This window comes from Labrus mixtus, chromosome 5 (assembly GCF_963584025.1).
Source record: "Labrus mixtus chromosome 5, fLabMix1.1, whole genome shotgun sequence".
Taxonomy (NCBI): domain Eukaryota; kingdom Metazoa; phylum Chordata; class Actinopteri; order Labriformes; family Labridae; genus Labrus; species Labrus mixtus.
In genome coordinates this window covers 12,583,685-12,598,415 of record NC_083616.1, presented here as the reverse complement: position 1 = coordinate 12,598,415, position 14,731 = coordinate 12,583,685, and the positions used below count along the sequence as shown (strand labels likewise).

General features: G+C 39.5%; 1 protein-coding gene across 1 annotated transcript; it reads right to left on the bottom strand.

The window, feature by feature from the left end:
* Positions 1–2,004: 2,004 nt before the first annotated feature.
* Positions 2,005–13,468, bottom strand: LOC132974093 (versican core protein-like). The gene is made up of 8 exons (XM_061037901.1): positions 9,171–13,468; positions 8,957–9,070; positions 8,694–8,807; positions 6,947–7,105; positions 6,606–6,688; positions 4,414–4,558; positions 4,130–4,312; positions 2,005–4,020 (listed from the first exon to the last, which is right to left on the bottom strand). Exons 1-8 carry the CDS (start codon positions 13,390–13,392, stop codon positions 3,869–3,871), a joined length of 5,172 nt encoding a protein of 1,723 aa, XP_060893884.1. The 5' UTR covers positions 13,393–13,468; the 3' UTR covers positions 2,005–3,868.
* Between the last annotated feature and the right edge of the window lie 1,263 nt (positions 13,469–14,731).

Sequence of the window (14,731 nt, the reverse complement as noted above, 5' to 3'; positions counted from 1 at the left end):
TATAGACTGTTTCATCAATTATTTAGTTTTATACACTAGGACAAAATCAACATGTTTGATGTGGGGTTACAAAGGTTTACAGGGATATTTAAATACTGTTTAAGCTGCCATGGACAGAGGCCATGTTTCTGGCATGTTGCCAGGAGGATTTAAGATTAGACTCCCTTCACATTTATTTATTCTCAGGCAGGGTTTTTTACTCATTGCCAGGGTGCAAGCCCACTACGGAAATAGACAAAGGGAACAGTACCACAGTCTTGAAGAGCGCTTGTAGGAATGCATGGGAATTGGGTCAGATTTAGGGTGATACAATAGTGAAATGCTTGGCAAATGTAAATGTGAATGATAGTGAAAAGTCCATTGATTTAGGATTTGTGTTCACTGGGACAGATAGGAACAGAAGAAAAAATGAGTATGTGGAGAACCTTTGTACTTTTTACAGCTTAGAAACACAAATAACCTTCCATAAAGTAAACTATACTATTACTATCTATCTATCTATCTACAAAATACATGAATGTGCCTGAAAATGTATGGCATACAATGAGCCTCACTTAGTTTTTGAGCTTGTTTCAGCTTGAAGCCATTATGTAGATAAGAAATTGAGACAACCACTGTGAGTTGCATTCTTGATTTTGCAGGAATAATGCTGAAAATTTACTTTGGTCTGCTTGTATGTTTTGAACCAATCAAATGCTGTTCTGAGTTTTAGCCAGTGTAATGATGCTACATCCCATAAACTTGTCAATCAATAGTATCCAGAGAGGGTAACTTGACTAGAGAAAAAAGTGAATGGTACACACTGCATCAGACAACAACATAATCTGAGGGGCCTGTCAAGCCAAAGCAGCAATCAGGAGCCAGGTTACCTTTAATTTCCAAAACAAACCTAGAAAGCTTGTTAAATCCCCTGGTTGAGAAGTTGAGGTTTTTCCGCTGATCACCATTAAGACATCTGCATTGCATGAGTCAAGAATGTGGGTAGACTCTTGCTGGCTTATCCAGGAGCTGCCTTTAATCACAAGCCAAGTCTTCTCTAATGACAGAATGGGCAGTCACTGTGAAAACCACAGCAACCTAACCTACATACAGATTATATCTACCGACTTCATGTAATTACCCTGGTAACAGTGCTTTATGCTATTAGGCTGGGATCTTTTTACTGCCATATACGGAGGCCCACTCGGAACTTGTTGAAATTCTATGCACTTCCGAAGCCTCTGTTTTTACACCAAGGTATTTCATCTGCTTCTTTAAGCACAGCCATATATGCATACCAAGTATTAGACATTCAAGAGGAGCCACCTGAGGCCATGCTACTGAGAAACATGTACTGTGATATAGTAATGGAGGTCCACATTTATGCAGCATCAGATGTACCATCCTATGTATTACTTTCCTCTAATCCTAAACCCATTTGTTGTGATTCACATTCACATGTAATATTTGCTTCTCCTGAAAGAACTACTGTGGCTTGTACAGCATGTCTGGTAAGGTTTTTCTGAATTCTGGTAAACATGCAAAACACTGCTATACTGAAAATTATACTCTGCTATGATGTATAATTGTAATACACAGAGTTGTGTTAATGTTTGTCACTGATTGCAGAGTTTTCATGAGTTTTATGAATATGTGAGTGCTTTGCAGAAGAAAAGAAAATATTTACCCTGCAACTAACACAAGCTTATAACTTAGTCAGACAGCACAACCTGCTGGTGAAACTACAGCACTACCTACTCATTAGTGTAAGCGGACACCTTCTGACTTGCATTAAAGAAATATGTATTGAAAGATTGTTACTCAATCAGAGCACCACAAAAAGACAGTCAAAGATTGAGAATCTAGATGCAGTCCGGCCAAACACGCATATCTTTGGAAATTCAAAGGAAACCACAACATACTGAGAAAACCTACACAATCTCAAGGAGTACATAAACAACACTGAAAAACTGTATAGCGCTGCCAACGCCTTTCTAAACATTTTTGTAAAAAGTACAGATTAAATATGATTTGTATATCATATCAATATATTTATTTTATTTCTTTGGTGATTTTAAGCAGGAAAATACAGTTTATCTTATCAAAAAATCCCAAACATTCACATTTTAAAATAAAAACTGTTATAAATATAAAATGATATTATATGCACATTGAGGCTTAAACACACACATAGACATTCACAGGCAGAGCGAAATCATTTTTCGATCAAAAAACAAACAAACAAACAGGAGACATACATAACCATCCACAATTTAAAAAAAAGTTAAAGTAACAGAGAATTATTGCAGCCAATTGGGCCCTCTATATTCTTTGGTCCACTGTTGGCATTAAAGGTGTAAAAATACATAAATCCATCGTATCATCTTCCCTTTCAACCAGTCTGTGACCGTGGCTGGTCTCCTGTTGTGCATACAATAAAAAAATACGTGAAGAGCACTGCTGGGCCAGTTGACAGCATCATATTTTAAATGTGAGTATTATCCAACTGAGGAGATGAAGAGCAGCTTGAAAATAAATTATATGCATCCTTGCCAAAACAGGCCTTACGTTCAAGTCTTTTGGTTTTGTTTCACAAAATACATTCTCTCACTGCTTGATTCCAATTAACTACAATAACAGATATGTAAAGTTTGCAGAAGAAGAAAACCATCATAAGCCAAAGAGCATTAGACGAGAGCAAGACTCTTTGATTCATTAATAAAAAAAACAGCATTACATGTGTTGTAAACATGCTGTAGAAACTAGTTTTAAGTTATGCACGGAACATACAAAAGCATAAAACACAGGCTTCTTGAGCCACACATCCCTTCTTTTATAAAAAAAAAAAGACAGACATCTTTTTTTATTTGACGATAGAGGCTTATCTCGTGTTTGATTGCTAAAAAATCCTACAAAGTTATATCAATAAATTTTAGATCGTGTTTATAGGAATCTATCATTGAACATTCATCCATTGGCAAAACTTTGATTAGGTGATCGTATAAGAGATGTTATTTGGACTTCCAGAGCTGCCAATCTACAATAATAAACTGAGTGATTTGGTGAGACTTCCCAAGACTTCAATGTGTTCGGGTCTGGAATGTGAATAACTTTCACCAAAAAAGCTATGAAACAATGATCCAGAAAAAATGGATTTCCATCTCTGCTGATGAGGCTTAAACTAGAGAGAGGAAGACATTAAGGTGTGCAGTTTGATAGGCTGTAGAAAATAAAAAAAAAGGCAAATGTAAACTGTGAGTCTTTGCATAATCCATCACTGCCACTGATGCCTCTTTGTGTTTTCAGATGCCATAACTGAATCTCTTGACATAGAATAAACAGTTGGAAAAATTAGGACTTCAATAGACATTTGCATGCATGACCATGACAGTTAAAGAGAGTTCAGCTTAAAACAGCAAACAACACAATGAGTTTCTTTACATAAAATAAGCGCTATAATTTCACAACCTTTTTCTCTAGGACTATGAACAGTTATGATGACTTTAAATAGCACAGTCAAAGTACAAAGATATTAGACAACAATCATGGTTGTATTTCTTGATGAGCAAAGGACAGAAAAGGAACTCTGCAGAAAGAAAAAAGAATTATTTTTTTTCCAGTAGCCAGCTGAAAGTATTTGATCCTCATTGGCACTGCACTGCCCCGTGAGAAGAAAAGTCATCAAAAGTATCAATATATATTTTTTTTTTTACTAAAAGGCACTTCATAAAGTTCCATCGTCATCCAAGATGCAAGAAAACTGCAGATCCATTTGGTTTCTTTTGTGAGTTTTCTCTTGTGCTTTTCCTTTGAAATCCTTTTTCTCTTTTCACACAAGCATCAACTTTGTGTCCTCGTTTCAATGAAGCTGTTCCATGTTTATTGGCACTCAGTGTCTCTTCCGCCTATGTTGAGTTCTATCTCTCCTTCCTCTGTAAAGCTGTAAGCGGAAGGCCTCATCTGGCCATCTCTTGAAGTTGTTGATGCTGTAGAGACTATTATGTTGATGTCTTCTGATAAAAGTCCTCTGATAGCTCGATGCTGTCAATGAACAAATATTAGATTTATAACAGTGATGGTGCTTTTTAAGGCTCATACAGTGATAGAGCAAAGTGTACTGTATGTAATCAAAACAAAACTCTATACTTACGGTTCATACAGCTGATTTTAGGGTCATCCCACTGACCATTCCCACGACAACGGATAGTTGGGACATGTCTCTGAATAAAGCCTGTCCGGCACTGGTACCTCACCAGTGAGTTGATCTCATATCTCTCACGCTTCTTTCCAAAGGTGCGTGCATTCTCCACAAGAGGAGGCTGGCTACAGGCCACTGAAAAACACAAGTGTGAATATTAGAGGGAGTATTTCTAAAGTAAATGAAGTATCTGTTGCATGTGTACTTTTTCTATCAAACTCTATTTGTCCTTTTACCTGTGCCCTTCTTGCAGGTGTAGGTGAGGTGGTAGTTGCAAGGAACATCATTCCATTGGCCATCTTCATGCCATATCATCACTACACAGTCCTCGCCAGAGGAGAAGAAGCTGTCAGGCTGGTTGGGCCTCCAGTTTTCATATTGCTAAAATAAGAGCAAGACATGATAATAAGTTGTGTGTCCTCAAGAGGACACTCTTTGAATCTAAATGTATATTATTATAATAAAACAGACATTCAAACCCTTAAAATCAAGATCAATGTATTTTGTTATTTTATAATCTCTCTAAGAAACAATGGTTATATGTTATATGTATCTAGCTTGCTGGGGAAAGTGCACGAAACCACACTCATGATGCTAAGAAGGGTGTTGGGCTTAACAAGTTTACATTGCTTTTTAAATGTGGCCTGTATCAGACTCCTGTGAGAATCCATTTATGAAAGTGGCCAAAATGTGATCGGAGTCACATAGGAGCAAAGAAATCAGGTCACTTTTGTCTGCAGTGTAAATACAGCCTTATTCATGGGATTCACTCAAGAAGAAGCTACATCATGTTCTATGTTGCCAATTTAAATTCACCAACTTACTGAACTCGTCCATACTATTTAAAGAGGGACCCATGCTCAAAATGACTAACACAAGGCAGAAATAACTTGTTTGACATGGGTCTATAATCTTTGCTCAGATAAGAGCCAGCTTACTGTGCTGTCAATGCAACCAGTGAGTAGGGTTTTTAATCAAGATTTGAAATCACATTGTTTCCCACTGCATGTTTTTAAAGTTTATTAATAAGCATCAATAGTTACTCAACAATACCACTGTATAAGAATGAAACAATCTTGGATATGCTACAAGTACTGGACTGGAGGTCAATTTAAAAGTTACCTTAAAACTACGGTTTATATCATAACCTCACACAGTAATCATTCCTAGCATTACACATTTAAGTCTGCAAGCACAAAAATCCACATGCACACACACAGATCCAGATTTACACATCAATACAGTATACACACAGCTGTAGTATTGTGGGGCATTTAGCCAGGAATTGATGCTACCAAAAGTCTTTCAGCATATTCTAGGTTCAAACAGGCCCTTCAACACTGTGATCCCTCACCCCCTTCCCCAAACTCACGCCCCAAGGCTCTGCTAGTCTGTCATTATGGTTAACAAACACACAGCCACTTCCTGTTCAGCTTACTCCAACTTAACAAATGAGTGACCTGTCAACAACAAAGCAGGCCTGTATCCTCCTAAAATAATCAAACAAACTTTGATCCCCCACACATAATCAAAAACACAACAGAAATTGGGTATTTCAGTCCTGATGTGATTCAAACTAATAACTTTTCTTTCAAAATCTCCAAAGGTAATTTTTTTTTACTTTTTTTTTTTTTTTTAACTCTAGTCTGGTTCATGATTATATTTTAATCCACTGGAGGTGACCACCCACCCAGACTCCCTGGGCTGCTTCTATCAACTGTTTCTCCAAGCACAGGTGCTGTCCATCTGTGTGTCTGCCTGCCTGGTGGCCATTCCCCCCGGGTGGCCCTGCCGGCTGGACCTTCTGATACATGTTAGGGTAGTCGGGGGATCATACCTGTCTACGCCTGCAAAATTCCCCTTTACAGCGTCACTCACACCCTCATCACCCCTCTATCTCTCAGCTAAGCAAGGATCTCCATAGGCTGCCTGTGCTTGCTTCTAACCCCAGGGCTGTCTCCATATCTCCCTTATCTCTGTTCCTGGACGATTATCTTTGAAGTGATACAAGCACATAGTAATTTGCCACTTTCCTGTCTTTTGAGGAAGCTGCAATCATTAAAGCAAACACACTTCCACTTCTCTGCTGTCTTTTAACTGTATTTATTAACAGTTTATATGTATCTCCCTTGCCCAGTCCTTTTCATAGGATTTTCGATCTTTGTGCGTTGTTACTGCACATAGATTTCTTCTGCTGGGCTCATATTGACTAAACAGCAAGTTCTACAGTACACTATGAACTGAGCCGTCACCCACCATGCTGTAGTGATATGAAGCAGAGGCATGTACATCGTGAGAAGGTCCCTCTAGCCCAGGAAAATAATTAATTAGCTTAGATGACTGCCTTTGTCATCAGCATCTTGTCCAAACACTATTTCTGTGTCATCTTTGTTAAGACATAAGAATGTGAGAAAGCAGCCTGTCTTACCATAGGCCTGCCATCAGTCCAGCGGAAGTCACTGTCATACATCTTATCATTCAGGCCGATCCATTGATAGTCCTGTCCAAGACCTGTCATACAGGATAGAGTTAAACACAGCAGAACAAGTTTCTTTGTTATACCATATGCAATTTTAAGGACTGGCTACAGAAAGTGCAAGGGGAAGATAAAGAGAGCAATGGCATTATACATGCCTGAATTATTATCGTGCATTGACAATATAACAACCTCTGGGTATTTTATATAGTTTATGTTAAATGTTTAAATCTTCTTCAGGTTAAAATAAGTTCATGTTCTTAGGATCGATGATGTAGTGCAATCAAACATACGGTTAACAAAGTGTTGCTCCTCATGGGAGAGAATGCTGGTGAGATGAGCCCCGTGCATGCGACACTCTCTCTCCGCTGTGTCCCAGTTTCTTCTTTGGGGGAAGTACTTGTAGCAGTGGCCCTGAAACTTGTGCCAGCCATAGTCACATGTCTCCGTATCTGATGGATCAGAAAAATAGGGAAAATGAGGATCAACGGACAACCTGATCAGAAACAGTTTAACATACATGAAATGGAAGGTTTTTTTAAAATGCAATAACTTTAAGCTGTAACTTGAATCCATGCATAACGAACCATAAAATAATCTTATTCTAACACATAAAACAACCAAACAGGCTACTGTTATCTCTGAATAATAACTCTACTCGGTATGAAAAAATACAAGTTGGATTATATCTTCAAGGCGCTAACAACAGCACTATGGATGCAAATATTATATTATACAGTAATATAATAAATTAAGCACCAGTGACAACTACAAGCTGTTTTATGCATAATCTGGTGTTGCTGTCCACATTTTGACATGACAAAATTCCAAATTCAATTGAATATGAGCTTAAGAGACTTAAGAGAAGATGGTATTTATAAGGGATCTGAACATAGTCAAGGTATCCTTGTCAGATAATAATAAAAACCACACCTAACCCTACGAATGTCTTGCAATTACAGAAACTCAGATAACTGTATGTTTATTTCCCTTCTCAATCAAGTATCCAAAGAATAACAGAAAAAAATACTTTTTCCAATGCTATTCCTCTTAAAGTTATTCTTACTGAGTCCTGGCAAATGTTTTAGTATAGTGGCTGAGTTCACAATCCACAAAAATTGGAATTAAAGTGAAGCACGACTTGCAAATCAAAGAAGTATTGTTATATGGGAACTAAATTCTGGAATGCCTTTATCTTGTATCTTTAACTGAGTGTCCTAAATGAATATTAAAAGATGTGACATAAAGTCTACCATAATTGCAGTACAGTATACACCACATCTGATGCAAAATTAAGTGCTAAATATCTCATGTGCCTACTGTCTGTGTGTCTAAAACTTAAAGAAAATTAAAGTTAAGGATGTTTGGTCCGCCTCCCACAGACTAAGGTTGAGTGATTGTTTTAAGTGTAAAAGCAAATTAAAGGAGATCTATTATGCTGATCCATTTTGAAATACATACATACGATGTTACAATGTTGGATAGCCATACTAAACCTATGCAAAGTTTCACAAGATACACAGTTGATCGGTATGATCCCCGAATGTGGTTTCCTGAAGCTCTGAATGAAATGTTACGGGAACTTCACGAGACTTGGCCAGAATGTGACATCAGGGTCTGCTGAAGTATTAGAGCAAAGCATGGAGAAAAGCTGTAGGACATACCTACAGCTCTTTCAAGAACAAGCCCACCCCAAAGCACACTCAAATTTCCCTGCAACTGCAAACAGAGCTGGCCAATTGGAGGAAAGTGGGCATGTGGGGAGGGGGGCCTTAAAGAGACAGCAGCTGAAAAAAGCCGTTTCTGAAATGAGGGGTTTTACTTTCACAAGTATTAGATAAATAAGGATGTTTTAGAGCAACAGATCTATCAACACTACTCAATAGGTGTACCAGACTGACATAATTCATTGTGAAAGTGAGTTTAATAGATCTCCTTTAACATGTGCAAGACCAGCTGTTTAATCAAGCTTTCATCAATCTGAACTAGAATACTCAGAAATATATGATCGAGAATCTATCAGATAAACAACAAACTTACCCTCCTCACAAAACAGCCCAGTGTAGCTAGGGAGACACACACATGTGATGGAAGCCAGCCCATCAACACATGTACCTCCGTTGAGGCAAGGGTTTGAGTGGCACTCATCAATATCTGCATGAGAAACACAGAACATGAGAAAAGACAAAAGCAAAAATAAATCCTCATCTATACCATATTAAAAGAAGTTTAATTGAATGCCTCTGAGGTGACAATTAAAGCAATGAGGTATGATGAGAAATTCCTATTTCACAATATCCTACCTGTTTCACAGCGATCACCACTGTACCCAGGAGCACAGCTACATGTGTAGATGCTTCCACTCTGGTAGCAAGATCCTCCATTCAGACAAATGTTTTCAGAACATGTGTTACCTTCTGTGTAGATTGAAAAAACACACAAAAGAAGTTATTATTAAATAATTTACTTCTTGTGCATTTTAATGGGTTCCATAGATAGTAATTTAAAGAAAAGTACCTGGAATTTCAACAGTTTCGCCAAAAACAGTGTGCCCCAATCCAATGTTCGGCTGCGCAGTTGTTTCCTCTGTTCTCAGGGGTGATTCTTCTCCAGTGAGTGATGGAAGTGCAGGTATGTCATGGTTCAATTTATTATTCCCCTCAGAAAAAGAAGATTGAGTTGAGGCTATGTCTGCAACCGACATCGTCCGACTGGGTTCCTGAGTCACTGTTGTTGTGAACTCTGTATGAGGCCTTATGGGTAATTCAGAGGGATGAGTTATATCTCCCTTACTAACAGAATCCATCTTTGAAGCTGTGGTAACATCTATCTTGTATACAGTCTTGATTTCACTCGGGGAAAGAGTTTGTTCCTCCATACTGTTTAGCTTTGGTTCATTTGTTGTTGACATCTCTTCAGACAAAATCTCAGAGCTGACGGATGTGCTTTCAGAACTGAACTTAGTGCTGAAATAATCGGAAGGTGATCTAGTTGTGACAGATAAATGTTTAGAAGTAATGTTCTCAACCTCATTGCCATTCAGTTTAACAGTGTCTGCTGTGGACATACTTTTTTCTGAGCTGCTGGTGCTTTTTGAACCACTCTCCAAACTAGAGGAGGATGCAACACTGATGGGAGCTGAGGCAGAAGGCAACAAATTGATGGCTTCTGCTGCCACTACAGGTAACTGTGTTTTATTTTCTTCTGAGCTACTGTCAATGCTACTCACTGATTCAACAGGATAACTCTCAGATCTTTGCAAAACAACAGGTGGGATGGTAGTAGAAACTCCTTCTGTTCTTGGTTTTGTATTTTCATTGAACTGTGGAGTTTCTTCTAATAAAATGTTTGGTGAGTCATAATCTGGGGGGTTATCCATATCATAGTCTTCAGAGGAAAGTTCTGTATCTGGAGTTGCTTCAAGCCTTATACCACTTGACACGGTTGATGCTGGAATGACTTTAGCTTCCATGGAGATTGGAATTGTTGTTGTCTTCCATGATGGTTCAACGGAAGTTTCTGAAGAGGTTTCAGCTGAGCCTACGTCTGTAGAAGATGAAGGCACAACAGCAGCAGTTTCTTCTTTCTTAGTCAAGTTGTAATTTTCAAGTTTTGGAGTAATGTATTCAACCCCAGGAAGCAATGTTCCTTTGGAATATTCTGATACATCTGTTGTTTTTGAAGGTTTTGCCACATCAGTTGATGTTTTAAGGACCTCACTGCCTTTGTTTGTGCTACCTTCAGCATAAGTTGAATCTTCTATAGTTACAGGTGCTTGGCTTGGTGCCTCAGCTGTCTTTTTTTCTTCTGACAGGGTTTCAACTCCGATATGGGTAGTTAAATCATTAGGGTTCACATGCATGCTTGTCTCCTCGCTGTGTACCATTGGGTTGGTTGTTGACAAGACATTTTTCTCATTGACGTTAATGTTGGGATGAAGAGTGAATGTGATCTCCGATCTGGCTTGTTGGAACAACTCAGATGGTGTAGTATCTGGTTCTGGAACAAAGGTGGTGACAAACTGAACCATGACATCAGGCTTTGCAGTGCTTTGTGAAAAAACAACTGGTGATGTAGAAATAAATGTTTTGTTAGAAGTGATTTGGTCCTTTGAGTTTAGTTCATGGGCTGGGGCTGATGTTGTGCCATCAAAATGAGATGGAGCTTTTACAGATGATGATGCTTTCTCTGTCTCTGAGGTTATCTCACTCTTTTCGGTTTCTTCCTCTTGTGTCATTGTGAGGGGGGTTTGTGTGGTGAACAGTGGGGCTGATATGGCTGTGGATGGAGAGGACATGGATTTTTCTCTTTTAGCTGTGCTGACCATATACTCTTCACTGGACACCAGAGTAACTGAGCTTGTGTCTAATTTTTCCATTAAGGTTTGAGAAGGAAAAGATGAGGAAGTGGTGAGCTCAGTGACAGACTTAGTGCCATCATCAGTGTCCTCGTGTGATAAATCAACCGGTCCTGGTTTGGTACTCGTCTCAACAGGGAAAACTCTCTGTGGTGTAGTAGAATCAGAGCTTGAGTTTGTAGACACAGCAGTAGTTGGGGTGGCCTGCAGTGTGATTGTCTCTTCACTGGATGTCTCCATACTAGAAACAGTGGATGGTTTTGTGGTGGACAGTAAATATTTAGAGGATGTTGATGTTGATCCTAATGACAAATCCATTGCTGGACTTGCATTTAAAGTTACTGGTGTAGGACCAGCTTTATCAGTCCCTGAACCCTCTGGTTCTTCTGTTACAATAAACGTTTGTGTCATTGTAACTGCTGTGACACCTCCAGCTTCCTCTCTCTGGATAGTGGGGTAAAATGAAGAAGATGGAACTATGACCATAGTATCTGCATCAATCATAGTATTATCCTTGATGACAAGCTCTGGAGTGGGGCTACCTTGCGTTATAGTGCCGGTAACTGTTGAGAATAGGTCACCTTCATTTTTTGCTTCCTCTGTAAATATGATGCTTTTGCTTGTTGATGGTTTAGACACATGCAGGACCATGGTGGGTGTTTGTTCAGATAAGTCAGTCTTTGCATGGCTGCCACTGGGGGTAATGATCATAACCTGTTGGTCTGTTACACTATGATATACAATTGAGGGTATTGGGGTGGACATTCCTGTGAATCCATCTTGCTTCTGTTTGCTGCTGGAACTTATGTTGATGAAGTCACTAGGGTGTTCACTAACTGAAGCTTCGGTTGTAAGGGGGGACATAGTTGTATAGGGCGATTGCATTATATGATCAGCTACAATACCGTCATTTTTACCCGTTTTCAAAACAGTAGCCTCTGTCATGTCAGAAGTAATGGGGCTCTCAGTATCCATAGTACTTATAGCCTCCTGTAAAGAAATATTCTCATCAGAGGTTGGGATAATAGAAACTATGGTTTCAGTTTCACCAGTTGCTTCTCCAAATGAGGTGTTCTCTTCCACTGATGGCTTTGCAGTAAAAATCTCAGTAGTTTGGTGAACCAAGCTCTTTCCTACTGTAAAAGTAGGGCCTGGAATAGTGGTTGATATTTCAGTTGCAGATATAGATGTGCTAACTGACTGGATAGGTGTGACTGCATATGCCACAGTCATATTTGGCATCTCACTGTTGTAGACAGAAGAAGCAGTTATAACAGAGTTTTGAATATCAGATATACCATCTTCATGTGATGCTGTTGTTTTAGGTTTCTGTGTGGTAAAAATAGTAGAAGTACTTGTGACTGGTACAAATGCAGTTGACCCATTTGAAAAATCTATATCTGCACTTTCTACCTCGTCTGCAGTGTCATCTGGGAAGACTCCACTACCCTGTTCACTAATGGAATTTTTAGTGCTTGTCATATGCGGTGATTGGGTTGATGACATGAATTCCTTAGTAAGCAGTGTACTGGCAAGGGTCGAGGATACAGTGTTTAGCATGCCTGATGTTCTGCCATTCTCATATATTTCAGTCTCTTCTGTGTTCACAACAAATTCTTTGACAGTATCAACTGATCCCTCTGCACCAGATCCATCTGTACTTGACTCAAAATCATACCCTTCATGTGAGTCACCTGAATTCTCGCTGTCAATGAAGGTAGAGGTTTCCTTTGAGGTAAACACTGTGACACTAGGGATTACAATGGGTTGCAAGGCTTTGATTGTATTGGAATTTGTGACGCTTAAAAATTCTTTAGTAACAGCAATTTTGTCCTTGACAAATGTGGCTGTAATTAATGGTTTAAAAGTGGGGGTGATTAATGTTGTTGTTTGCACAGAGGGTCCCTCAGTACCTGTTGTTTCTTGGGAAGTTACATCTGAAAATGGAGACGTGTAATCAACTTCAATAGAATCACCACGTCCAGAGTCAGGTACTGATACTGTCATAGTTTCAAATGAAGACTCCTCTGTTTCAAACAGCAGTGAGGATTGGGTCGATGAATGTCGATCAGGCTGGAATGTGTTAATCTTTGTTGTTATAATATCTATTGGGGCCTCGGTGCTGTCAACTGAAGATTTAGCTGTAACGTGGGAGGTTGTAGAGAACATGGTGACTGGTAATGTTGGTTGCTCTGTGCTAAACAATGAGGAGGCTGTTGGAGCTATAATGTCTGCAACTGAATCCTCAGATCTATTTTCTCCTGAACTCTCTTGCTCGGTTGTTGAAATGGTAGAACTCAACATCGATGTAGAGGACATTTTCTCTATCTGACTTGTGGTTGCAAAAACCTCTGTTTTAGTTGACGTTGAGGTTGGTTTCATACCGCTGGTGGTTGATGAGGCTGCAGGTAGAGTGTTTTTTGGAGAACCACGTGTTTCATACTCGAGTGATGCTGTTGCTGATGGTGCCTCAGTGCTATAGAGTGAAGATTTAGCTGTAACATGGGAGGTGGGAGAGAACATGTTTTGGCTTTGGTCATCTGAGATATCTTCCACTGTTGCTGTCATTAGAGAGCTTTGCTCAATCTTTCCAGAAAAAGGTGTTACTGCAGGACTTTCTGTACCATCTACTTCAGTACTGTCTTGTCCAGCAACTGGCAATGCTGTTGGTTTCTCTGTGCTGAACAATGAGGAGGCTGTTGAAGTTGTAGTGACTGCAACTGAGACCTCAGTTGTGTGATCACCTGAGCTCTCTTCCTCTGTTGTTAGAATGGTAGAACTCAACATCGAAATAGATGACATTTTCTCTGTCTGACTTGTGGTCGCGAAAACCCCTGTTTTGGTTGACATTGGGGTTGGTTTCACACTGCTGGTGGTTGATGAGGGTACAGGTACAGTGGCTTTTGGAGAACCACTTATTCCAGACTCCATTGATGCTGTGGGTGATGGTGACACAGTGCTTGATAAAGAGGAGACAGTTGTTGCTGAGATAAGTAACTCATCCGTGATATTAGTAGTGCTGTCTCCAGAACTCTCAATATCAGTGGTAGAAAGGAAATATGCTGATTCAGATTTTGTTGTTGAGTCACTGAATGAAGAACTTGATTGCATTGTTGTAGTTTCACCACTGCTACTTATATATTCTTCCTCTGAAACATCAGATGCTGTAATAGATGAAGTTGTTGTTGGTGCCTGAGTGCTATAGAGTGAAGATTTAGCTGTAACATGGGAGGTGGTAGAGAACATGGTTTGGCTTTGGTCATCTGAGATATCGTCCACTGTTTCTGTCATTAGAGAGCTTTGCTCAATCTTTCCAGAAAAAGGTGTTACTGCAGGACTTTCTGTACCATCTACTTCAGTACTGTCTTGTCCAGCAACTGGCAATGCTGTTGGTTTCTCTGTGCTGAACAATGAGGAGGCTGTTGAAGTTGTAGTGACTGCAACTGAGGCCTCAGTTGTGTGATCACCTGAGCTCTCTTCCTCTGTTGTTAGAATGGTAGAACTCAACATCGAAATAGATGACATTTTCTCTGTCTGACTTGTGGTCGCGAAAACCTCTGTTTTGGTTGACATTGGGGTTGGTTTCACACTGCTGGTGGTTGATGATGGTACAGGTACAGTGGCTTTTGGAGAACCACTTATTCCAGACTCCATTGATGCTGTGGGTGATGGTGACACAGTGCTTGATAAAGAGGAGACAGTTGTTGCTGAGATAAGTAAC